Source organism: Bufo bufo, chromosome 5, assembly GCF_905171765.1.
Source record: "Bufo bufo chromosome 5, aBufBuf1.1, whole genome shotgun sequence".
Lineage (NCBI taxonomy): Eukaryota > Metazoa > Chordata > Amphibia > Anura > Bufonidae > Bufo > Bufo bufo.
In genome coordinates, this window is record NC_053393.1 from 67,807,798 (window position 1) to 67,833,707 (window position 25,910).

Genomic DNA, 25,910 nt, shown 5'->3' on the forward strand with positions numbered 1-25,910 from the left:
AGTAGGAGTAATATTCTCCTTCGGGGAGAGAGGTTCTAATATGTTGGATTGACTTATAAGTAGCAATAATCTTTGTTCTTGAGGGAATCAAGCTTTTCTCTGGAGTTTTTAAACAGTTTAAAAAAAAAAAAAAACACTAGCTAAACTATGGATGGAAACTCAAACTGGAAAGCAAGGTGATCAAACACGGAAAAACGAGAGAGTTACCCGGAGGTGAAATTCAAGGATCCAACAATCAGCAGAGAGACGGCAGCTCTTTTTCTAGAGGAAGCCACCCGGAACATTTCTCAGCAGAAAACTCACCGAGCAAACAAAGAACCAACACATCCAGGATGTGTGAACTTCGAGCAAGTTAAACAGAAAGACAAGTTATTTGTGTAAACCCTAGAATTCTAGGCAAAAAGAGCATCCATTAACCAGCAAGAATATCCACTTCTCACTAGCCCAATGGACAGAACTGAATATTTTTATCTAATAAACCAACCCAGTATTATGGTGTAATTAGGGGGCCCAAAGAATCTATCCAGGGGTTACGACCACCCTGCAGTGGTGGCCGTGCTTGCACACTATAGGAAATGGCATCAGTCTCTCTGGTGGCTGGTACTGCGGGAGTGCACATAGACTGATCATTTCTATAGTGGGCAAGCGCTGCCACCACTGACTTCTCCTAAAATCAACAAAATGCAGAGGGGGCGGCAGTTGCAGAGAGAGCAACGCCTTTAGGAGTAATGACAACACCCCCGTTGCTCCTAAAGGCTCATTTGCATACATTAAAACATCAGCAATGCGGACACATATGAACATGGGACCAACACAGCTGCCAAGTGCACATGTAACAGGTCAGACAGTGTCATAGGTACAAAACTGCTGACAGATGCCCTTTAACTTTGTATACATAATAAATGCCATTTACTGAGGTGAAACAACCCCTCCAATAACCAGCAAAAAATTTTTTGTTTGTCTCCGCATTTCAGCAGCTATAACATGTTTATTTTTTCATTGATGTGGGCTGCTGTCTGAAGGTTTTTTTTTTTTTTATTAATTATTTTTTTATGCGGGAGAAGTTTTTATTATTTGATTGTTTGTTTTTCAGGGGTACATATAAAATAATGGTGTTCGGTAAGTCATATAATTCTTCCGCTGTAGAAATATACAAAAAAAAGTGACTTTTTTTTAATCAAAGGAAAGATTGGATGTCTGCACAAGGGAAAAACAAACATTCGCTAACTTTTTATTCCCTTTCCTCATTGCCCCGGAGATCCAACAATACTTTTGATTGTTAAAAAAAAAAAAAGAAGACGACGACTTAAGGAAGAACCAATGACAGATGTGGCTGATCAGCAATGATTTTATCTTAATTCACTTTAAAAAATTTCTGACCGTAGTTTTTTCCAGGTGTGGATAAAAAAAAAAAAAAAAAAAAAAAAAAAAAAAAAAAAAGCAAAAAAGGACTTCTGATATTTTAGGATCTAAGGTTTGTTTTCCCGTTTAAATTTCTTTTCTTTTTTTAAAAAAAGGTTAACCACTTTTTTAAAGAAAGAAGAAAAACAACAATAAAATACTTGCAACAGAGAAACGGGGAGAAACACACGCGCTTCGCTCCATAACAACCCCATTCAGATGAATGGAACTGATTTTGGGTCGGAAATTCCTACAACAAAATCTGCAGCATGTGAAGGCGCCCTTAGGATGTCACGATTCATCAAGCATGCCGTCAAGACGACTTTGCGGAGAGAAGTATCTGAGCTGTTGTACTCGGGCTTTGGATGGAGACAATGGGTATAAACCTACCTGGAGCAGGTGTGTGGCCGCCATATGAACGTATTAGGATTATCTGAAACTGGCCTTTACTTTCCAGGATCTAAACCAGCAACTAAGGGAAGCATGGTGCCACGGCGTGCTACTTATCTTACTTGGCAAGTCATTAACAGCTTGGAGAGCACAGGGACATTGTGTGAATGCTTGACGGATTCTGTTCTTGAGATACGGCCATGAAGAAACCTTCTGGTGGCTGCAGGTCACAGTAAAAGCGCGGGAATGTGGAGCGCCAGGACAAGGTTTTCTCTTATTTTGACAATGGATTTCTAAGGCACGAATCCCACAGGCGAGTTTTGATGCAGTTTTTTGGAAGCAATTTAAAAAGTGGATGACAGGCATTAGGCATTTAATTAGTATAAACCAGGAGGTTACCTACCATATTACACCCCCCCCCCCCCCCCCGACAGTCACATAAAATAAAAAAATTCAATAGGATTTTTAAATATATGGGGAACAATTCGGCTGCCTCAAGTTCATTTTAACCCCTTAGCAACATTACTAATTTTAGCCTTAAGGATCAGGGCCGAGAAGCAGGTAAGCAAGCTTCCCTTTGCAGGTGCTGCCAAGTAGCTTGAATATTGAGGGGTGCATATAATGTATTAAACATTTTGTATTTTTTTTTTTTTTTTTTGGGGGGGGGGGGGGGGAGATAATAAAACAGCAATTTCAACATTGTTATTTGGGATTTATTATTACAGCGCTTACTGTGTGGAACTTCACATGAAAAGTTTATTCCATGGGTCAGTACGATTATGACGATTCCAAATCCAAACATGTTCCACTACTCTAAAAAAAAAAAAAAAGTTTTTATTTTGCAACTGTTTTTTATGACCCAATTTTTTTTTCATTAAGAAAACATTGTAAATGGCATACTACTGCATTGACAATAGTATCTTAATGTGCTACACATCTGATTAGATGAGCAATTGCTTATATTTTTTCGCCATTAAAAAAACAAAAACCGAACAAGAGCATGCAAGCTCTGATCGATATGGGGTGAAATAACATGAAGGGTTAATAAGCCTTTCCCTAGGATGATTTAATCCAGGGATGCCCAACCCAACTCCCAGCATGCCCCAATAGCCGCAGGTTGGGCATACCTGATCTAATCCAATACAGGCTGACGTGAGAGCTGCAGATACAGTCTGCTCTAATTCAGGCTAGATCATGACTAGAGCCACGTTCTGAGACTTATTCTAGAGCCGAGATACTTTGGCTGTAGCCAGAGCAGTGGCTCTAGCTGCATTCTGTCCTGGGAAAGAGCCCTCAAAAACGGAACCCATTCTGCAGCCACACAACCCAACTTGGAGTCGTGCAAAACAATACTGTTCTCTTCTGCTTGAACAAACCCAGCTTGAGCTAATCAGTGAGGGGGACAAGGCTGCAATGAGGCTATTAGCGAGTGGGCCCAGCCCTAGTTGGGCTAAGCCCTTTGACTGTGCAGTCCCCCCACCAAATTGTCTCAGGGGTCATGGAAAAGTGCAAGAAATGCATGGTTCTGGGAAGGATGGCAAAACTACTGTGGAGGCCCATTTTTAAATATTTCTATTCATAAACCTACACAAATTAGGGAACTATCCATTAAGCAATTCACATATTAGAACTAAGCTGCAAAAAACAGTGTCAGGCAGCTGCTGCCAAGGCCAATAGGATAATGGGTTGCATCAAAAGGGGCATAGATGCCCGTGATGAGAACATATTCCTACTACTTTACAAATCGCTAGTCAGACCACACATGGAGTACTGTGTACAGTTCTGGGCTCCAGTGAACAAGGCAGATATAGCAGAGATGGAGAGGGTCCAGAGGAGGGCAACTAAAGTAATAACTGGAATGGGGCAACTACAGTACCCTGAAAGATTATCAAAATTAGGGTTATCCACTTTAGAAAAAAGACGACTGAGGGGAGATCTAATTAATATGTATAAATATATCAGGGGTCAGTACAGAGATCTCTCCCATCAGCTATTTATCCCCAGGACTGTGACTGTGACGAGGGGACATCCTCTGCGTCTGGAGGAAAGAAGGTTTGTACACAAACATAGAAGAGGATTCTTTACGGTAAGAGCAGTGAGACTATGGAACTCTCTGCCTGAGGAGGTGGTGATGGTGAGTACAATAAAGGAATTCAAGAGGGGCCTGGATGTATTTCTGGAGTGTAATAATATTACAGGCTATAGCTACTAGAGAGGTCGTTGATCCAGGGAGTTATTCTGATTGCTTGATTGGAGTCGGGAAGGAATTTTTTATTCCCCTAAAGTGAGGAAAATTGGCTTCTACCTCACAGGTTTTTTTTTGCCTTCCTCTGGATCAACTTGTAGGATGACAGGCCGAACTGGATGGACAAATGTCTTTTTTCGGCCTTATGTACTATGTTACTATGTTATATAAATGTTGCTGCAGAAAAAAAACAAAAAAAAACAAAAACAAAACTGTTAAAATATACAGAATTGCTGAAACTGTTTTTTGGGCTTCATAACCACCTGTTGCGAGCCCAATTAACATACCACTGCTTGCTGTAAGCTAGCACCTGGTTATGGATATGCAGGCCAGCACTGTGTTTTATGCCGAGAATTCCTGCTCCTAAAATGTATTCATTGCAATGACAGCATTTAATTGTCATATATGCAATTCACCAATATATTTCTGTATGTGTGTCGGCTTACCAGAGTGAACAATTTCATGGGAATTTTTTTTTTTTTAAAAAAGCACCACCTTTGCAGAACAAAGAACACGGATACAGCACATGACAAGAATCAACAGAGGAGTGTCAGGAGAAGTCCTATTACAGGCTGTGAGCGCGGCAACAACACTTTCCAGATATTCACTGAACTGTAGATTATAAGTGCAAATAGAATACTTGATAGAGCAATTTGGCTACCTTTCCATCAGATCAGAAGACAAGATTTCCTTTTTGCACATACAAAGTGTAAAAAAATCGTAATGTTTATTGACAGAGACGTGGCTTGAAGCTCGTGGGGCATAGTGCAAATCCTGGACCAGGGCCCCCGATGTCACATGCTATAGCATACAGCGCAATGACTTCACACTGTATAGGACATCTCTATAATGTACTCATTTGTTTAATACAAATCTAAATCTAAAGTTATTATACAATTGCCATATACTGGTATGCCATTATTACCCTTTACTGTCTGGCAAAAAACAGATTGCGCCAAAAGATGCAGCCACTTCAGGGGAGAAGAAGAATTGTATGGCAGCCACTCGTATAAATGGCCGTCCATGTTATAAGTTAATGGCTCAAGTTTGCCAGAGCAAGAAGTACTGTGTGTCCTGGTTAAAACAAGGGTAGTCCTGATGGAACAAGCCTTTTAAAAGTGGTTATCCCATGAATAATGTAAAACATTGAGAATCCAACATCATACATTACATGACAACCTCTTTCTAACAAGCTAGAACCAGCCCTGTACCTCACATGGATCCAGAGATCTCCCCATTCATTGCTCTGCTAGATTTATACCAAGCTGGCAGCTCGGGGGAGTGTCTTTTCTGCTGCAGCTAAGGGGGCGTGTCCATGCTCTGCCTATCACAGCTTAGGAGGCAGTTGAATGATAAAACGGAGCATGTGCGGCCATCTCAGTGAGCAGGTCAAAGAAATAAGAAAAAGAAGAAAGAGAAGGTGGCGCTGTACAGATTCATGCTGAGTTACTTCATGTAATGTATTACATGCAATTACAAAAGTATTCAGATGCAGGAGCTGGTTTTAAAACCGTTGAATATTTTTTCGTGGGACAACCCCTTTAAGCCCAAAGATCCTACAAGTGGCCGCAACCTCTGCCCACCCTAGAGCTACACCACTGCTGTGGGTCACCTTGCTCAGCCATTACCATAGTGGTCCACGATCAGATTTTTAGCCCATGTATGAAAAGGATACAATCTGCCATTGTGGCGACGTCAGGTTCACTCGTCTCACTGGATCCTGGGCAACATTTCTTGAATTCTTTCCTCAAGTCAAAGAAGGAGTAAAAACATTCAGGAAGGAAGATGTTCTGTCAATAAAAGAGAAAAAAGAAGAAAAAAAAAAAAAAAAAAAACACTGAGAAAATGTTTATAACAATGATAGGTATAATTTACATCTTGCATTCCTTATTTCAGGGTATGCCATCTCTCCTTGTGTAGAGCACCTAGAAGGTGTAAGGAGTCTTACAGGCCATGCACTGCTCCTCTGGGAAAAATGTATGCATATCAGATCAGTTACCAAAAGGAAACGAAAGTTGCGTTTCTGATGCCATCAGATATAAGGTAGATATCCTAGAAGTCAATGTGCGACCTTTTAAACAGGCCTTGAGACATAAGTTAGGATTATAGCTAAGCCAGTATCTCATCTGCAGACAGCTGTTTCGGGGCCCCTCATCAATGCAAAACAGAGAATTGGCTTAACTGGGTAAGATGCCTTTGTTGGAAAAGAGGGGGTACGGATGAGGGGCAATCACCCCGAAACTGCTGTCTGCAGATGAGGTACTGGCTTGGCTACAATCCTAGGTCATGTCTCAAGGCTTGATTAAAAAGATCAAACATTGACTTGTTGGAATAAAATTTACTCTTTTTCCAAAAAGAAAACTGAGCCTCTGATGCCGCCAGCTGTAAGGTAGCTATCCTGTAAGTCAATGTTTGACCTTTTTAAAAACATGCCTTGAGGCATAAGGAGGATCCATTTCAGGGCGATTTTTACTTTATCAGTATCCCTCTGATCCCGACAAAGGTAAATTAAGCCAGTTCTCTCTACTCCTTCACCAGTGGGGTGCAATCACCTTACACCAGTCATCTGCACTCCTATGTCTTAAAGCCTGTTTAAAAAGGTTAAACATAAAATTATAGGAGATCTACATTATATCTGGTGGCATCAGAGGCTCAAAGTTCTTTACAAAAAAAGTGATAATTTATTCCAAAAAGTTGTGTGCCATTAGGTAAAAATGTTTAAGGTGTTGTCGGGCAGGATTAAAAGTTTTAGATAAATTGCAGAATGAAAACAAATATTACTCACTGATCCCCGTCTCTTCTGTTCCATCACTTACTGGGTCCTCACGGACCTCCACTTCCACACACAAAACACAAGGAGATGCCTGGCCATCCAGTCAATGCAGTCATTTCATTCAATTTACTGCGTCTTTACCCAGGACCAGGAAGCAGAGACCAGAGGGGACCCGGTAAGCATCGGAGCAGCCGTGGCAGGGAAAATAGGCGAGTAATGTTTCTTTTGTTTTCTTTAACCCATTTTGCCCTTGCCGGTCTCATTCATCATTTTCTACGCCTGTTTTAGGCATAGAAAGTGGTCTAAATGTAAGACAGCTAGGAAGTGGTCTTACATGTAGACTGGCGCTGGATACGCTGAAGTTATATAGATGCGGTCGCCTCTTCATAACTTCGGCGGATCCACCACCAGCTATAGGGGTTATTAAGACTAGTGTCTAAAACACCGGTCTAAATAAATGACCCCCATAGTTTTTATCTCAAATTGCTGAGATTTTATTCTCTTTTACATGTTTCTAAAAAAGAAAAAGAAGTGGCATGCTCACAGTTGCCAATAGTCTTGAGAAAGTGGTGGTACAGACCCGTAAAAGGGTGGGGTTTGTGAAAATATACCCAAAAATGAGCCATTTATGGAAGTTTACTGAAGTGTCACAGGGATGAGGCTTAAATGTCCCTGAACATGTTGCCAGCTATGCATGAGTCATCAGAATCCCCATTCTCTCCCAGATATACTGCTAATGGAGAATATCTCCCTACACCAAGATATGGCAGTACAGGTCACTATTCACACTGCTGTCACGATTTCCATTCTTATCAGAACTATGACAGACATGACAGATCTGTTTTCAAATGGAGGATCCCACTGCCTTCTACTAGGGTTTGTATGTTTCCGACGGCAAGAGATGGGAAACCTGAGTGAATAAAACCCAGCACAGGTGTAAACACAGCCCAGGAACCACTTCTGTTTCTGCAACTGGTCGGAACACATTCAACCAGTAAATCCTAGTACACACATGGTAACAATAAACCATGTTTCGCCGACTGAACTTGGCTTCGGTTTACACAAGCGTCAGACAAACAAAGGTACGGTTACGTGATAGGAATATAGCGAACTGGAGTCATTGGACACGGGGGACCTCATGAGAATAAACTGGGCAGACAAGGACTGGAGCAAGCAGGTCACAGGTTTCTTCTCCCAAACTTCAAATACAAAATGGCACTGTGTAATGGAGATTTTTGCCCAATGTTTCTAGGACAGAATACCTGCGTAATACTGGAGCCAATGGAACATGCCGCAGAAGAACCTCCATAATAAAATAGACTACGTACGGAGGCACGCTACGGCCCCGCAGACTGCTACGAGTGCCCTATGACGACTCTAGAGCCGTAATGTGCTTGTGCAGATCACACACACACACACACGGGCTGACATTATGAGGGTGGACAATCAGGATTTACTACCCCTCACATAGGACTTTGTAAAATCCTTTTTTGTGCCCGAGCTCGGTCTATCTGGGTTTGAACTTACAGGTTATTTTTGCCTCCCCCCATTTACTGTACGCTGGTTCACTTATAAACTTAGGTTGGTATTGGAGAAAGAGTTTTGCTCTTTTAGGGTACATCCACAGGGGGTGTTATCTGCGGCAGAAAAGTCCACAGCGGATGTTGCCATAAGGTGAAATCCACAGCTTTAGACCTCATGCATATGACCGTAAATATATTTAATTCCGCAAGCAACGGATCTGCAAAATACGTGTGCATTCCGCATTTCTCCCACTCCCATCAACAGATGGAATAGGGCATGTTCTATAATATGCAGAACAGCCACACAGCTCTGCAAAAAGATATGGAGGTGTGCATTACCCCACAGAAATGAATAGGTCAGTGTGCAATCTGAAAAAAGCAGCCATAAACAATAAACAGAAAAATGTAATTTATAATGATTTCAGCGAACACCTTCATGGTTTGCATGATTAAAGTCACACGTCAGGCTGCGTCTCAGCCTCTGCACAGCCGCGCCATGTGGCTGTACCCCAACAGCTTGCAATATATTCATGCAATTAAAATTCATGGACAGATCACTGAATTTGACTCATTATTTCACCACACCCTCGAGAGTCTCGTAAAACTAGATAAAAGCTCTACCGCACCTTAAGTGCAGACAGAAAAAAAAAAAACTGCAATAAAATAACCCAGTATATAATAAGTCAAAGAGCTTAATATAAAGCAAACAAAATAAAATGCTCCGACAGTAAACAAGTGGCCTCTCCATGAGGGACGAGGTAGGTATAGGGCGCCTTTCAGAACACTTTGTAAGGTACTTTACAAAATAGTGCAATACCAAGTACAAAAGGAAATAGGATATATAAAAAAAAAAAAAAATTCTATCCTTTTTTTAAATAATAAAAAAAATGTACAGAAATAAAAATGGTGTGAAATAGGATATAGCATGTCTGGTATGACAGGGGGAGGTTCTGCTACAGTAAGCAGCTTCGCAGCCAAAGTCAGCTCTATGCCCCAAACTTGTTCCACTTGCACAACAGTTTGAGAAAGAGGATGAAACCAGATAGATTGCAAAGACTCCACCCTGTTTGAGTTGATGAACAGGCAGGTCTTTCAGGTTGCCACTTGGAGTATATTCCAGCAAGTCTAAAAAATTGTAAAAAGTTTAAACTTTTAAAATATTCTGCTTTCCGGTCCACATCCTGACCATAAAGCCTCTATTCCAGGTAATCTGAATAATCACCAAAACACAGATCTGCTGGAGAGTCTCCTCCGCATCACGCTTGCATCAGCTGCAGATAAAGAACAATCGGCCATTGTTCTAGTGGCGTTTTCAGGGCGTTAAGCTCGTTCTAACACTACCCCAAGCAGAGGAACCAGTCATGCTTGTCAAACTTCACTGTGACCATCTCGCTTCCTGATGCACCTGCACAGCCAGAACCAGGGAGACACAATGATGGTTCACTTCTCCACGTGTACGTTTCTGATTACGTCTAATACTATTTCCACTGGTATGCGACTTTTACCAGGTCAGCAAATAGAGGGGAGAGGTAAGGGCGCCGGTATGAGGGTAGTGCAGAGAAAGCAGTCACTTCTAGGCCCTGGTGTCTGGTGGAAGGGAGGGGGGGGGAGCCCAAGAGCAAACAAGTATGATAAATGGTACATGGTAGGTGGGGGCCACAGATATTGCACTGGAGTCCAGAAGCTTCAAGTTATTCCTTTGGGGGAGGAGGAGGAACGAGCAATGGAATCAAGAATGCCAAAAACCACAAAGTGATTAAATGGACAGAGATCTAGTTTTATGAATCTAAGAATCTTCCATTTTTTTTTTTACTCAAAATGCACATCATTTACAGTACATTTAAGTGAAACTAATATAAAAGGGGTCGTCCAAGTTATCCTAAAATCCCACTAAATGCAGGAAATACGTCATGTTAATGGGAAAACTTCTATAAAGTACAACACTTGGCCATCTGTAGTGGTGTTCACACATGCACACCACAGCGCCATTCTCATAGGGACTCATGAACGTTGGGTTTCTCAATCCACAGTGTTAAGACCCTTATCCCCTATCCTGTGTGCCACTATTTTAAGAAAAAGGACCTGTTTTTCTCCCCCAATAGCCACTAGATTCCATGAAACTTACAGGGGTTGTTTAATCTTTACGTAGTTGTCCTCAGGATAGGCCATCAGTAGCCAACTGTCAACCTTGAAGCTTGAAGACAATAGGAGCAACACTGTAGACGCTCCCTCCTCTTTATTGACAGTTCCTTTAAGCGCTGGCGGCGATTTCCAGCGATTGAGCTGCACCCCAACAGCGCATAGCCAAGGGAACGTGTTTGTGGACCTCCACTCAGGCTCGGACTAGACCACAGGGGAACCCCCCTGAGCAAGGTGGGCCCCTAGTCTCTCACCCCCTGTACAAGTGGCACATAACACATTAGATTTACTGCACTACGTACACATATTCAACGTACAGCACCTCAACCAGCCGATGTTCATAGAAAAACTTGTTAAATTATTTATTATATTTGAATGTATCTGTATGGTGGGCCCCCAAAATAAATTTTTACTGGTGGGCCCTAGGTACCCCAGTCAGACACTGCTTCCACTGATAAACTAGTGATGGCGTATCCTGAGCATAGGCCAACATTTAGTAAAAGATGGACAACCCAGTTAACCTCCTATCAGTGTGCTCTATCATGCATCATAGAATCAGACCTTGCCCTCGCATTGGGGCTGTGTGACCCCCAGGGGATCAGCTGGAATTAGCAACGGCTGCAGTACACGGCCACGTAATACATAGGTCAGCCATAGCAGAAGCTGCTCTATAAGGGCAGCTCTTTGTTGTGAATAACAGAGGAAGATCATCATGGGGGGGGGGGGGGGGTCTTGACCTATGGACTGCCCGTTAAATTCTGGGTGACTTCTCATGCAGACGCATGACTTTAGGATGTGGGATGCCACTCAACCTCTAAAGAAGTCAAACTACAGGAAATATAGGCTCAGAATAAATGCACAAAACACTTTTAGAGGTCATAATGGCCACAGCGTTACTTAAATCACAGGAGTCATCAGGTAAAGTGTTAGGCCATTGGGATTCCCAAATACAGAGAGATCCCCATGTCTGACAAACAGCACCTGGCCAGACATCAATAAAAAGGCCGTTCTGGTACAGCCAGTACACTAAGCCTTACTGAAGATCCTTACTCCTGTGCTCCTGGATGATGTTACATTAGGACATCCACCACAACTTGCCTGCAACTTCCACCCGACTCCTCAACCACAAAATCAAAACTTTGATAGTTTATAAAATATGCCATGTTATACTCTTATGTAAAATGAACTCCCTTTTTGTAACTTTATTAAAAATATTTTTCTGTACTGTTTATTCAACACCATGAACGTGTAATTTAAAATGAGATGTTCAGTCGAAATATATGAAAAATGGAGTGAACTCCTGACTCAGAGAGGAAAACCCCTATGGAGGAAACCTCTAGGGAACTACGGCTGAAGGACTGCCCTTCCCTTGGGCTTAGAAGGTTAATTCTAATCTATAGACACAACTACTGTTATCAGTCCTCCTCCCAAAGTCATGTTTCCCACATCCCGATTTCCCCGAGGTAGAACTTTAATCTATCACACCTTAGCATCATATCCTGTGGCTGGAATACCCAGTTAGAGTTAGAATCTAATAGTTTTGCAAGGAATGCGTAAAAGCCCATAAAGTATATATAATGTGTGTGTGTTCAGACATGAAATGCAACCGCCATCAGTTCTTCAGGTTACATACATTACAGATCAGAAAGAACCTTGAGGGTGAATTCTGAAGCATGAAGAGAGTGGAAGTAATTGATTAGGTGCAATGTAACGTTAAAGGGGTTGTCCAGTTCTCCAATATTGAGGCCTGTCCTCAGGATAGGTCATCAAAATCAAATCGGCGAGGGGATCCAACTCCCCGCACCGCCACCGATCAACTGTATGAAGAGACCATATTGCTCATGCAAGAGCTTCATTCTCTTCGGTGCTTAGCGGCACCCTGTTGACAATGCAGCGGCGTGCAGCGTAACTACAACTGCTGCGTCCCATTCAAGGGAGCGCCAGGGTCTCTTCAAACAGCTGATCGGTGGGGGTGTCGGGAGTTGGACCCCTGCTGATCAGATATTGATGACCTATCCTGTATGTAGGTGATAAATATGGGAAAACTGGACAACCCCCTTTAAAACCAACCTAAAAAATAAATAAATCAAAAGGATGTGGCAAGTTTGGAGGTCAGAACGACTAATACGATCTGTGTCAATATAATAAAAAATAAATAAATAAAACCTCTGTCCTTATGTAAACCAATGCGGCTAGCAAAGAGTGTGTCACTGACCATAGCACTAACGGCTTCATGGCATTAGTGTTTTTTTGCTTAACCCATCCATGGGTTCAGAGATAGCAGTCATGCCCATCCCTAAAACAGCAGGACAATTTTTTTGTAGTTTTCCCCCCTAAGATACAAAGAAAAAAAGGCTAAAAACTGCTCAGGTCTAAAACTAAAAAACACTTCCTATTTTCAGAAATGTCCGTTAATTTTACATTGACAAATTATATTTTATTATATATTTTTGTTGTCATGCATTAAAGACCCTTTGGCTTCTAATAAACTGGTCAGATACTGCTACAAACCCGCCAACCAGTCAAGATCTGGAGATATATTACTTACTCCAATATAAATAAAAAATAGAATAAAATAATCACCAATCGATGTAAAACCATTCAGCGACTGTAAACAAAGCTCATCTACCGGCTCCCCGTCCGCGGGGACTCTGCCTCCGTGATAAATTATAATTAGAGGTTCTATTCTAAGCATTTGATGTTGTCAAACACACAAAAGATGCCAGACTGATCCAGCGCACCACTTCTCCAATTAAACTAAACTGCAGTTCTTAACGAGGAGAAGAAAAAAAAAAAAAATGATGAAAAGAATTAAGTGACAAATAGAGTTATGTCCTGGATAATTGCAGGGCCCCTGGAGAGTGTCAAATTCCAGTCATTATCTCTATGAAGACTGAGGGGGTAAATCCCACCTGGTCAATATTAGTCATATTTACCAAGATTCCAGATCTGAAGCTTCTGTCGTACCAAATGAGAATTTAGGATGTGATTAAGGCATCAAAAACCCAAAGGGTCTGCAACCATAATATGGAAAATGGTCTGAACGAGGCCTCAGACCACTTGATTTAAAAACATACTCATTGTATTATACCGGGTATGCTACCTCTGGGGTGTTTGGATCTGGGACACAAGCTGAATATAGTGAGCTTCTCCTATGATCAACTCTTGTTGCAAGAGCAGAAGTCAGTCATACCCAGACCCTGGTGCCTGAGGAGGCCCAAAAGCCACCCCACCATGTACGACAACATCAGAGTTATAAATGCAGGTAGGTGGGCGACACAAATTTTACATTGGGGCCAGCAGCTTTAAACGGGTATTTAGGTTACTCGAAGCTATTCCTTAGTCACAGGATAGAGAATAACTATTAAATCGGTGGGGGTCCTACTGCTGGGACCCCCGCCGACCACAAGACGTTGTACCCTGTGGACACCACCAAAATGAACGGAGCAGCCAGTTAGCCATGTATGCAGCACTCCACTGTCTCTGGAACTCCCATAGAAATTAATTGAGCAGTCACACTACTGCCCTAATGGCCACTTCATTTATTTCGGAGGAAAAGTCCCCGTTCTTGTAGGGGTCCCAGTGGTGGTACCCTAAACCAGAATGGGAGTTCCAGAGATAGCAGAGTGCTGCACTCATTGCTGACCAGCTGCTCGGGGACTCTACTGGGTACAGAGTCCCCGTTCTCGGTGGGGTTCCCAACTGATCTAATAGTTAGGGGATAACTTCAAATAACAAGAATACCCCCTTTAAGTTACATAAGTGCTCGTTTTGCAGAAAGTCCATTGATATATGGTTGCCCATTGTCTCCAATGGACCTGTGCAGCTTTCTAAAGTCAAGATATATGCTGTACGTGGATCTTGGCTTTAGAAAATCAAGATGGAATTTTCCTGAATATTAACCTCGGCATACCACGGTGGAGAAATCGGGATGTCTAAAAACAGGCAATACGTAGATATAAGATACATAGAAATTCATAACATGTAAAGTAATGGTGCACAATACCTTTTTGGAGGCCTCGGGGTGTAACACTTGTCTGATGTGAAGCTGCCCATCAGTGCACAAGCAGAAAGAAGTGCCCACACCAATGTTTATCTCGTTTCCGACTGACTGGTTGAACTGTAATGCAAGAAGAGTATATGTTAAATCCAGTAATTAAGAGTAATACACAGTATTATAGTAAAGTACCTACACAATCTAATCAACATATAGTCAAAGTACCACAAGTTCAAGGAATTCACACACTGAGAAAATAAATAAATAAAAACTTAGATAGCACATATGTAGGTATGTAACAAGGTGTGCGGTAAGTCGTTGCCTACAAAAAACAATGAAGTGTACTATGTGTACACAGATGACCTCCAACAGGTCGTATCGGTAAATTCTTCCAGCAGAGGAACAGCTTGTCGGAAGACATTATATCCAGCATAGGCTGGACCACCACCAGACCCCACTGACTACAACTGGACTCTGCGAGGATCCAACCTTTTGCAGCAATAGTGCTGGGATTGGGCTGGAGAAATACTACTGCAAGCGGATCCCCACAGAGTCCCATTAGTCAATTAGGCCTGGCAGCGCTCTGGCCTTTTCTGGCTATGCCGGATACTATGTTTTCCTCTGCCCGAACAGCCTGACAGGAGATTTTACGGTTAGTGTAAAACTAGCCTTAGTCCCGAGTGTATAGTCGACTGCAGAAGTTGCTGAATGAGGCTTTCAGAAATCCACACGCTTGTAGTAGAAAGCCCATTCTCGTGTTCAGAACCCAGTTTCCATTGCCAAAAGTTCCTTCGAGAAATTTGCCGGGTGTGACTATATTCTTAAACATTAGGTAAATGTCCGCCGCACCCACCGATTCTGGCGGGAGAGTGTCCAACCATCTAATGTGTATGAGGGGCCTTCCGATGGTGGAGATAAGGATTAGGCAATTGGGTTTCAACTGTCCTTTGGTTCTTGGGGAGATAAGCTGCTGCTAGGTGGTGTCTGGTAGCGGCTTCCTCTCCCGGTTCAGGACACGTGCATGCTTTGAAAGTGTGCATAATATATGGAGTCAGGAAAGTGCTCATAGCTGCCGGCCCAACGAGCATTCAGCTGATAGCTATGTAATATGTAGGGGCCAGCATTATACTGAAGAATAATCTTATTGGTCGCTGCATCTAATCACATCCTCAGCCATCATAGCCCTAACTCACTGGAAACCGACAAGAGCTCCTTAATTATGGTACTCTGCTGGTCACAGGAATGGGGAACGAACAAACTTAGGGTTGGGGGTCATGAACATAACGTGCATATTTTGAGCACAAAGAAAAAGAAAAAAAAAAATTTTAGGACCCCCAACCCAATTGTAATAGGATTATCAGAATGTTATGTTCTAAATATGCGCACTGCGGTATGTACTCAACGTGTATGTTCACCACCATGGTCTTTTAAAAGGCAGTCTAGACACCTGTACCTTGCATCTGAATACCAGCAATGTGATTATCCAGTCTAACCACTTCATTAGACAAGGAAGATCGATCATGCACATCCAAGCAAAAGCGTAAAAGACTAGAAGTCTCTTAAAGTGGAAGAGGAGCTAAAACACATTTTATGGTAAAATTAGGTGGCCATGTGCAGTGAGGAAGGGGGGGTGCTGTGAGGACAACGGGATAGTAGCGACCAGGATGGGTGCAGTAAATGCTCACTGTGGAGTTTCCCATTCTAGCGCCTCATGGGGCCATTCAGTGGTTGGAGGGAGTACCCTTTCTTCCCACGGGGCACAGTCTTGACCTTTTGGGGCCTTCTGTCTGGTGGTAGTTGCGGTGCTCTTGATGGTGGATAGTTGGCTGGGAGGAAGGCAGGATGAATTAATGGAGTCAATGACCAGGCCTGTTGTTACCATAAATAAAGACAGTAGCAACAGAAACAGTTCTGAGGTACATTAAAGAGTACGCACTTCCCAATAGCGGTGTCAACAATGGGAGCAACAATGATGGTAGTAGTCCTCTCAGTCGCACTTTGCAATCTTCACAAAAATCCACAGGCGCACAATTCCGTTCTCATCAACTCTTTCTGCAATTCCTAGACTGTGTGGCGCAGACTTCAGATCTGGATGTTTCAAAGAACATGTGGTGGGCGCCGAAGCAATGTACCCTTCCCACTAGTCTTATTGCCAAAAATATGCGGTACCTTACTGTCCGAATCAGCACGGCCTTGACAATGTGGTTCTCAACCATCTAAGAACCTCTGTTCTCTCTCTCTGAGGTAGTCTCAGTTAAGTCCTTCCCTGGCAGCTTACAGTCTCAGGAATAGTGTCTTATGGGACCAGACTTCTCTTCTGGTCTACGCACATGGTGTCTCTAGTCCTGTTCAGCTAACAGTCCACTAACCAGGCGGTGGGACCATCCCATTACCCTGGAAACAGGGCTAAAGCTGCCGGTGTTAACTATTTGTTGCCCATGCATAACCATTAGGTAGAGACAGTGTGTAAGAAAATAAGGGTTTTAACAATAAATTACAGTATCTAACTCTTTAGCATTAAATTAACCCTTTGCAGTGATCCTTCACTAGCTGTCCAGCAGTTATTCCTCCAAACTCCCCAATGCATATACATGATCGATTCGGACAAGCATGCATGTGTTCTCAGAGGGGAGATGGGATTTCTCTGGCAGCAGCTTACCTGCCTGCAAAACAAAAAGGATCAGGTGTGTTCAGATATTCCCGATCCATCCATCCTCCGAAATCCGTCGGGGAGAGCCTAAACACTCCCATACATGAGAAAGTCAGCAATATTGGAGGACTTTGCATGTGCATCTTTAGGCCTTGTGCACAATAGCGTACATTTTTGGTCAGCAATATTAAGGCATATTTTACACAGTATTGCCGTTACTGGATGCCATGCCTTGCTGAAACTATTTTATGGGAAAGGCAGCGGAAAGTTTTGCACCATGGTCTAGTATTTTCAGGCTGGTAAGCTGCTGCCTGTCCTTAGAAACTTGATCCCTTAACCTTTTGACCAAGCGTTCTTGAGTCCGACACTGCGGTTTGCTTGTACAGCGTCTGTGTGATGTCTTTTAAAGATTGTGTGTGGAAAACTGTTCTGCACCTGAACCGCTCCAAGGTATGATATATACTAACCAGAAAACTCCTTCCCACTACGTCTCTCCATCCTTCAGGATTGGGGATAAACTATCAGATCAGTGGGAGTCCTCTGGCTGGGACCCCCACTGGTTATGAGAATGGGTACCCTCTACAGCAGTTCCGAAGACAGACGGGCACAGCCCTCTGCCATTTGCAGAACTCCCATAGAGAAGATTTGAGTAGCAGTTCACATGCCCGACCTGCCACCCCGTTCACTTGGGGGCGCTCCGAGGCACCCAGTCTCATGATTGATGGGGGTCCTGGCAGTAGGACTCCCACCTATCTAATAGTTATCCTCTATCCTGCGGAAAGGGGATAAATTTTAACAGCCCCTTTAATGATAGATCAACATGTCTGGACTTTAAACGTATACATAACACACAGTGACATCCGTCACCACAGGGTGCTATTGTAAAATAACGTATACGTTTTTTTTGCTGGACTATGCCAGTTGGAAAAGTGTAGTATACTACGCTTTTGCATTCTTCTCTCCAACGTATATGTAAAAGGTGATGTGAGGAGCACTTTATGCTTGATCCTAGGTAGATACTTCACTGTACTAGAAAAGCGCTGCCTGCTTGGAAAAGGAAGAGCAATGAGCTCAAAATATACTGGGGCAGATTTCCTACTGGATTGTGCCCAAATTCTGGTGTAAACTGGTCAAATCTGGTGCAAACAATTTTAGCCAAGTTTATGTACGAAACTTGCCAAAAAGAACAGATGTTTGCACCGTGTCTAGAAAAGTGCGCATGGTTTGATCACATGGCTAAATGCACAAGGTTTTTTTGTTGCAAAAGGTGGTAGAAAAAGAAGGTAAATTAAGAGTGTAACATTTGTCAAGATGATACAGTCGGTGCATCTTCTGACTGTGTATCCTGTGCAACTTATGGGTAGCACTAGTAAACCCGTCCCCCCCTTGTCCTCTCCTCACCAATATACCGGTAGATGCTTTTTCTAACTAGGTCATTAAAAGCAAAAACAGTTGACATTTTTCCGACCTCTAACCCCACTAATAGTTAATACACTACCGGTACTGAATACAATGAGGCCGGGTAGAGTTACGTGTCAGGTGCCAAGCAGTTGTTCAGCACAACGTACACTATACCAAACAAACCCCTGAGCACGTGCCCACAGCCGTTCACTATGGCTGCCATGTAACCCTGTATACATGACATTAATCACAATCACCAATGCATACTGGATTCTGCCGATGGCACCAGCCTGTGCATGCTACATCCCTGCAGATGCCTCCCTCATCCCTTCTGTTCCTGAAGCCCAATAATGAGGTACTGGGAAATTGTCATACATGCATTTATTAAAGAGGTGGTCTGGGATTAAAAAAAAAAAAAAAAAACACCACATGGCTGCTTTCTTCCAAAAACATTACCTCCCCTGCCCACAGGTTGTGTGTGGTATTGCTGCTGTGCCCTATTGAAGTAAAGGGCACATGCACACGGGTAGTAAAATACAGAAGAAAAAATCGGACAAAAAAAAAACCTGCATGAATTATGTTGTGTATTTTTTTGTTGTTGTAGAAACGTCTTCATTGCAAAAGGAGAACTCTGCTGTATAACTTGACATGCTGCAGATTTAAAATCCGCACCGCAGGTCAATGTACGCTACAGATTTTGACGCGGTGTAGGGTTCGAAAATCTTAATATCCCATCCACTTTGTTTATAGTGTACAATGCTACAAAATCAAAAATATAAAAATTAAAAATATTAAAATCAGCGACGTATTTGCCACATGTGAACGTTCCCCTAATTATGGAAGTCACTGTAATCCAGCTTCTAAGATCCCCAGCAAACGTGCGATTTTGCGTGGGGTACACTCAGCTGCCAATGCAATTTATTACATAACGGCAGTCCATGTAATACATGGATGACTCACATCCTCCAGAGCGGCTCTACGTTGTCCATCACAATCAGCAGAGCTCTGAGCATACTACAGCACCGCACTGTCATCAAAAAAAAGTCAGAACCGCTATACTCAAAGCTATGGACAGCTGAATACACAGCAAGTGTGCGCTAGCAGGCGAAGAAGAGGAGTGAAGACTGTGGCGATGAGGGTGGTCGTAGTCATCAAAATGATGAATCCTTCTCCAACTCCCCCCTAGGCCCTGGATAAAGGGGTTGGAGGGGCACACCCTTTCTTCCCTTCCAGGCACACCCTGGGCTTGTGAGAGAGGGGGTCCTGCCTGATGGTGGCTGGGGTGCCCTTGATGGCAAATGGATGGTTAGCAGAGTGAAAGGCTAGAGGGCCGTGTAAGAGTCGGTGGATGCTGGGATGGTAATGACAAGGCCAAGTCTTCTTACTTGAAGGTGGTAGATGGCACAGCACAAATACAGGTAGTAGGCACAATTTCTAAGTAGATAACAATGCAGGTTTCTTTTACATAGACTGTAAATAGAGGGGATCATCATTCTGCCTATTCCCCCCCCCCCCCCCCCCCAAGTCTCCCGCTATACGCACAAGCAATCTTCCCAAATCACCAAAGGCATGCAAGTCCATTCTCAACATATCTGGGTGCAGTCCTAGATCGGATCTCAATAGTGTGGTGGGCCCCTGAAGCAATATAACCCAAATCACATGCAGTAAAGTCTAAAGCCGTATGCAAGCGTTACCTTTACTGGCTTTAATGTTCACACACTTTGTAATGGTCCTCAACCTTCTATAAAAGGTCTGCTCTTTCTCTAAGCACAGTCGCTTTTCTGACAGCTTGATTTCTCACAGGGATGGTGTCTCCCCGGACAAGGCTTCTGTCCTAGCCTACTTGGCAGCAGCACAAACAAAACAGGCCTTCTCTCTGGCTTGCTGGGGGTGGGGCCAGCCCACAACCCGGCAACTAACACCAAAAACTGGCAGTTAACCATTTCCTTCTCATAAACAACCTGTTAGAATACATAGGCATAATAAGGCTACATTAACCATTTGTTGCACAGTAATTGCAGTTAGCATACATTAACTCTTAGCAGTGAACCACTTTAGGTTCTAGCATTACGGGGGTATTCCCATCTCAGACAATGGAGGCATATTGCTAGGGTGGACCTGCACCTACCTCGTAAACTGAGCCAGCAAAGTGAAGGAGGAAGCTGTGGCCATGCAAGCGTGGTGATCTCCCATTCATTTTTATTGGGCCATTCATTTCTATGGGGGCGCTTGGCTATTTTCAGCAGCTCCATAGAAATTAATGGAGGGTGGCCGAGTATGCCCAGCGCGCCCTCCTTCACCTAGCCGGCTCAGTTTATGAGATAGATGCGGGTCCCAGAGGTGGGACCTGCACCTATCAGACAATGGGAGCAAATCCTAGCGATATGCTCCCATTGTCTGAGATGGGAATACCCCTCCTTTAACGCTACAGCAGTGATTCACTGGGTCGCTGCGTATTAGGCCATCAGGGCTTTATAAAGAATACGCTTTAATTTCAGTTTTGTTTTAACTACATTGAAGAAGGTGGTTTAAAGAGTGAGCGTTAAGCGGGTAGTATATATTATACAGTATGTACGCCTGTTCATCCGTTGATACAGTGCCCTGGGCTGTAGACATGTTGGGAGTTGCAGTTTCAAAACCCCTGGAGACAACTGACAGACCAGCAGTCCAAAACTCAGTGGTCAAACGTAGTGGCGAATCTGATTTAGGGCTCATGCACTCAAACGTATTTTTTGTCCGTGTCCCTTTTTTTTTTTTTAGGCATTACCCGGACACATTCAACAGAGCTTCAAAACAGAAATCACTCCATGTGCATTCCGTCTCACGAAAAAATAGAACCTGTCCTACTATTGTCCGCTTTACAGACAAGGATAGGACTGTTCTATTAGGGGCCGGTCCTTCCATTCCGCAAAATGCGGAATGCACGCGGCCAGTATCCGCAATAATTCCGGAGCGCAAAACAACGGTCATGTGCATAAGCCCTTATAGAGGAAGTCCAGTCAAAGTGATACCCTTTTAAACAGGCCAGACATATTAGATAAACGTCAGCTGAACCTGCCGATTTTGGACTAACAGTCCGACCACCTAAAGTGTGTGGGGGGGGGTCCGCTGGCCTTCTCCTGACGGACGATTTCAGAGGAGATAAGGATCAGGCAGGTTGATTTCAACTGCCCAACCCTTTTGTTCTTGGGTCTTTTTCACAACACAAGCACGGTAAGCGGAGCGATCACGTGGATGGATCGGGAAAGATGGCCGTTACCCGAACCAGTGTGTATGGCCAGCCTAGATTCCTACTAAATTCGAAGATCTGCAGGATCCTGAGGCTACCCGTACATGTTGCGGATCATGCGCAGAAATCCTCAGTACAAAAAGGTCAACGCTGATGATGATTTTTTAATTTTTTTTTGCAATGTGTGGATGAGGCCTGCGACTTTTTGATTTTAACCATCGAGTGACAGCTGCAGTCCACAAGATTGCGTTCATTTAGACCGCGCCTATAGTTCGATAGTTAAAATCAAACAGTTGCATTACAAAGTCGCAGTGTAGCCAAAGCCTAAAATCTCATCCACTTTGCTAGTACCATAAAATATTGCACATTTACCCTGCATGAGAGTGGATCGGGAGGTTTATGCATATAATTATTATTTTTTTTTTTATGTACATTTTTATTTTAATAGATTTATTTTGGCACATGATTATAAAGAACATATTAAAAGGCCCAACAAACTCTATAGACAGGGACAGACTGGCCCACCAGAGGATCCTCCGGTGGGCCCAGGCTATGATGCAGCAGTGGGTACCCAAGGTCCAGGAAAAAAAAAAAAAAAAAAATAAAAAGCCCATTTGAAGCAGTTTTTGTCTATTAGACATTATGATCTAGTGGTTGGGACCCAAGTTCCTCTGATGGGGCCCAAGGAACCCCAGTCCAACACGGTCTATAGACTAAGAGACTAAACTCAGGGGCACATTTACAAAGACTGGATTATTACACCTCCCCCTTGCGCTGCTGTAAGATTCGCCCCTGGCTGGCGTAGTTTTCCGCTAACATTTAGTAAGGGCTCATGCACACGGACATGTTCTTTGTGAGCATCCAATCTGCATTTTGTGTGGGTCGGATGCGGACCCGTTCCCTTCAATGGGGCTGCAAAAGATGCGGACCGCACATGGTGTCATCTACATCCGCATGTCTGTTCCGTGGCCCCGCAAAAACAAAAATATATCAAAATGTCCTATCATTGTCTGCATTACAGACACGGACAGGACTGTTCGGCAGAGGGCAGGAAGTTCCATTCCGCAAAATGTGGAAAGCCGGCATCCATGTTTTGCGGATCCCCTATTTGTAGATCTCAAAACAGGCTATGGTCGTGCGCACGAGCTCTAAGGGCTCATGCAACGAACCATATGTATTTTGCAGTCTGCAAAACACGGATCCGCAAAAAAATACGTATGATGTCCGCGTGCATTCGTATGCATTCGGAAAGGAACAGCTAGCCCCTAAAAGAACAGTCCTATCCTGGTCTGTAGTCAGTCTTCAGTGAAAAATGGACGCACCACCACGGTGCGTCACTGATTTTCAAGGGCCCTTAAACTTCTATGGGCGTGCCTAGTCCACCTTATGGATCAAAGTAGTGCATGTCGCCGTGATTTTTAATTTTTTTTTACTGACCCACGGTCGTTAAAAAAAAAAAAAAAAAAAATAATAGACTGAACTGTGAACAGACACTTAAATCAATGGGTACGTGTGCTGTCCGTGGAAAATGCGGACAACGCACGTCAGTTAAAAAACGGAAATGTGGATGAGGCCTAATGTGGGGTTTTGTCCATTAATAGGTCACGTGCATTGATTTCAATAAAAATAGATATTTTATACATAGAGTAGGCGATGTTTGATGGGGGTTATTAGCAACTCTGGTCGGTTTATAGCGTTTTTTGCTTCGGCCAGAATATAGCACTGAGAAAACACCTAGATGCAGATACCTGAACCGCAGAGAAAACGTGACAAAAGGGGCAAACGCCTCCGAAAAGTCTTAAGAAATGGGAAGGAAAAAAAATTAAAAAATATATAGATTTAATAGCAGTGGTAACTAAAGGGTAAAGCTTCCCTTCCTAAAGGTGTCCTACAGTGATCCAGAATAACGTGTCCCACCTCCAGAGGAGGCACCACCCGGATCTCTGCAGACGGATTATGGGCGGACAACGCTGCAGCTGGAGTGCCGCACACCCAAGCCACCTGTTTAGTTAATGACTCATACACACAAGAAAAAAAAAAAAAAAAAAAAGACGCCAAATTACGTGTGAAACTAAAAAAACGGGGCACTGCCGAGCACTTCCTGAGGTAAAGTCTACAGCTGGGGGCGGCCATTGTGCCTAACCATGCCGTATACGGTCCTAGCAGTGACAGGGTTAATCACAGCACACGAGCGGAAAAGCCAGCACCGATCACCGCCATGTTCACACACACACACTGCTCGACGATAACCCCCCTAAGATTACTCACGAAGGGTTAACGGGAGCTCACGCAATTTCAGTTACTAACCAGGAAGTCCTGGTGGCAACACCGCCATGATGATCAGGACTCCAGGATAAGCAGCAGAGGACGGTCTGTGAAGACCGGGGGGGTCCCTGCTGTCAAACTGGAGCACTGCTTAAAACGGCGTTTGTTTTTTTATTTTTATTTTTATGAAAACGTCGCTGGAGCTGACCGTTACTTTAAGACCGCGGACGCCGGGGGGAGGTTGGCATTAGAGACGAGGTGTGTGAAAAATTGAGCATCAGCGTCGCATCATAAATGGCGACATTCTGCATCTAGAATCACGACCGGGACGAACGCGAATATACAATGTGGAGCCGCCGGAACACACGAATTTCTACTTTGGCCAATACGTGAATTAATACAGGGCCGCTATATAACGTTTTACGCCATCCTACGAAGGGTCCGTCCTGCCATTCGCATATGTCACTGCGGCACCATAGATATGGGGGGGGGGGGGGGGGGGATCTTCCCTGACAAGAGGCGGGCGGCATTTTTGTCAGAGACGGAGACCAGCCCTGCCCTTCACACTTTTTCGAGGGGGGATTGCACTAGAAGCAGACCCCCTCACACTCTACGTTAATGTTATCCCCTCCCCCCATCTAAAAGCTAGGCCTTATGCAAAATGGCACGCTTCATAAATAAGGTGCAGGTGCGGATACATGCACCTAGAGCTGCAGCAGTGAAAGGGTTAACCAGTGTGGTGGGGGGGGGCCCTTTTGCCTCACCTGCTGCAGGGCTTGCTCGAGCTGTGGGGCCAGGTACAGGCTCTCGGCCTCGATCTTCGTGGCTTCCTTGCATTCTTCTGTCAGGTCCAGGTGGTCAGGTCGGACCTTCACGTCGTGCAGCTCCCCCACCTGCAACAGAAAGCAGCACAGAGGCGCTTCAGCACAATGCTTTGTGCAAGAGCCCAACTACATTTGCAAAGCCTCCATTTTGCAAGTTTAGGTGCCTCTCTCAGGTGTGTCTCCCCCAGGTAAGTGACCAGGGGCTCCACTTACCTCCTTGTTGGCCAGGTCGATCACTTTCCACAAGAGCTGGATGACCTCCTTCTCGTCGGAGCCCAGCTTGGCACAGTTTGCCCCCGCGGTGGTCGTGAACAGAATCACCAGGTAATCCGGGGAAGCCGCAGTCATGATGATTAACAGGTGGCAAAAAAATTATATACAAAAAATATATATAGATGTATAAAAAAAAATATAGAATAATAAACTTTCACCTTCCCCCCGGAAAAAGTGAAAGAAAAGCCCCCCAAATACAGCACCACCCTACACCTTGAAAATCACCTCCACCTATGGAAGAGGACACCCTGGGGACCTGCACTCACTCTGCAGGAGGATCCAGGTTGGGGGGAGGGGAGGGAGAGGCCGGTTTTGCCTCTTTTTTTTGTTTTGCACTCCTGTAAGGGAACCAATACAATGCAGGCTGCGCCCCTAGCAGTGGCTGGTGACTTGTCATTGGGATGGGTCGGACCCTCCCCCCACCTGCCCACGTGGTCTCCAGGTAAGCCATACCTGGCCAGGTCTCCTTTCGGCTCTTTCCGTACATCGCGTTCGGCTCTTCTCGGCGGGCGCTGCGGTCTCTCTGGCTCCCCCTGCAGGCGCTGAGGAGAAAAAGAAGGATTCCGCTACCAATCTGTAGGCAACACGTCGGTGTAATGTAGGAGAGGGATGAGGGGGAAACAAGGTATATTATAATCCTGGTAGGACCTGGTCACACAGCGCGGTGTGCTGCGGTCTGCGGTCAGTCACTACACCCCTGGAGATGTATCGTCACCTGTGCTGTCCGTCCGCTCTCTACGGACTTCTGGGAGGAAGAAAACTAGAAACATGTCTATGAAATTAGTTGCATTTGAGGAGAA

General features: G+C 44.0%; 1 protein-coding gene across 2 annotated transcripts in view; it reads right to left on the bottom strand.

Moving 5' to 3' along the window:
* The window catches only part of ESRP1 (epithelial splicing regulatory protein 1), a 54,541-nt gene extending 29,157 nt beyond the window's left edge, over nt 1–25,384 (bottom strand). For both annotated transcript variants that reach the window (XM_040432585.1, XM_040432584.1), the window contains exons 1-4: nt 25,051–25,384; nt 24,778–24,906; nt 14,478–14,591; nt 5,712–5,826 (exon numbers count right to left, since the gene is read on the bottom strand). In XM_040432585.1, coding sequence (XP_040288519.1) covers nt 5,712–5,826; nt 14,478–14,591; nt 24,778–24,906; nt 25,051–25,185 — 493 coding nt within the window. In that variant the 5' untranslated portion in view covers nt 25,186–25,384. The remainder of the gene's footprint in view (nt 1–5,711; nt 5,827–14,477; nt 14,592–24,777; nt 24,907–25,050) is intronic.
* Between the last annotated feature and the right edge of the window lie 526 nt (nt 25,385–25,910).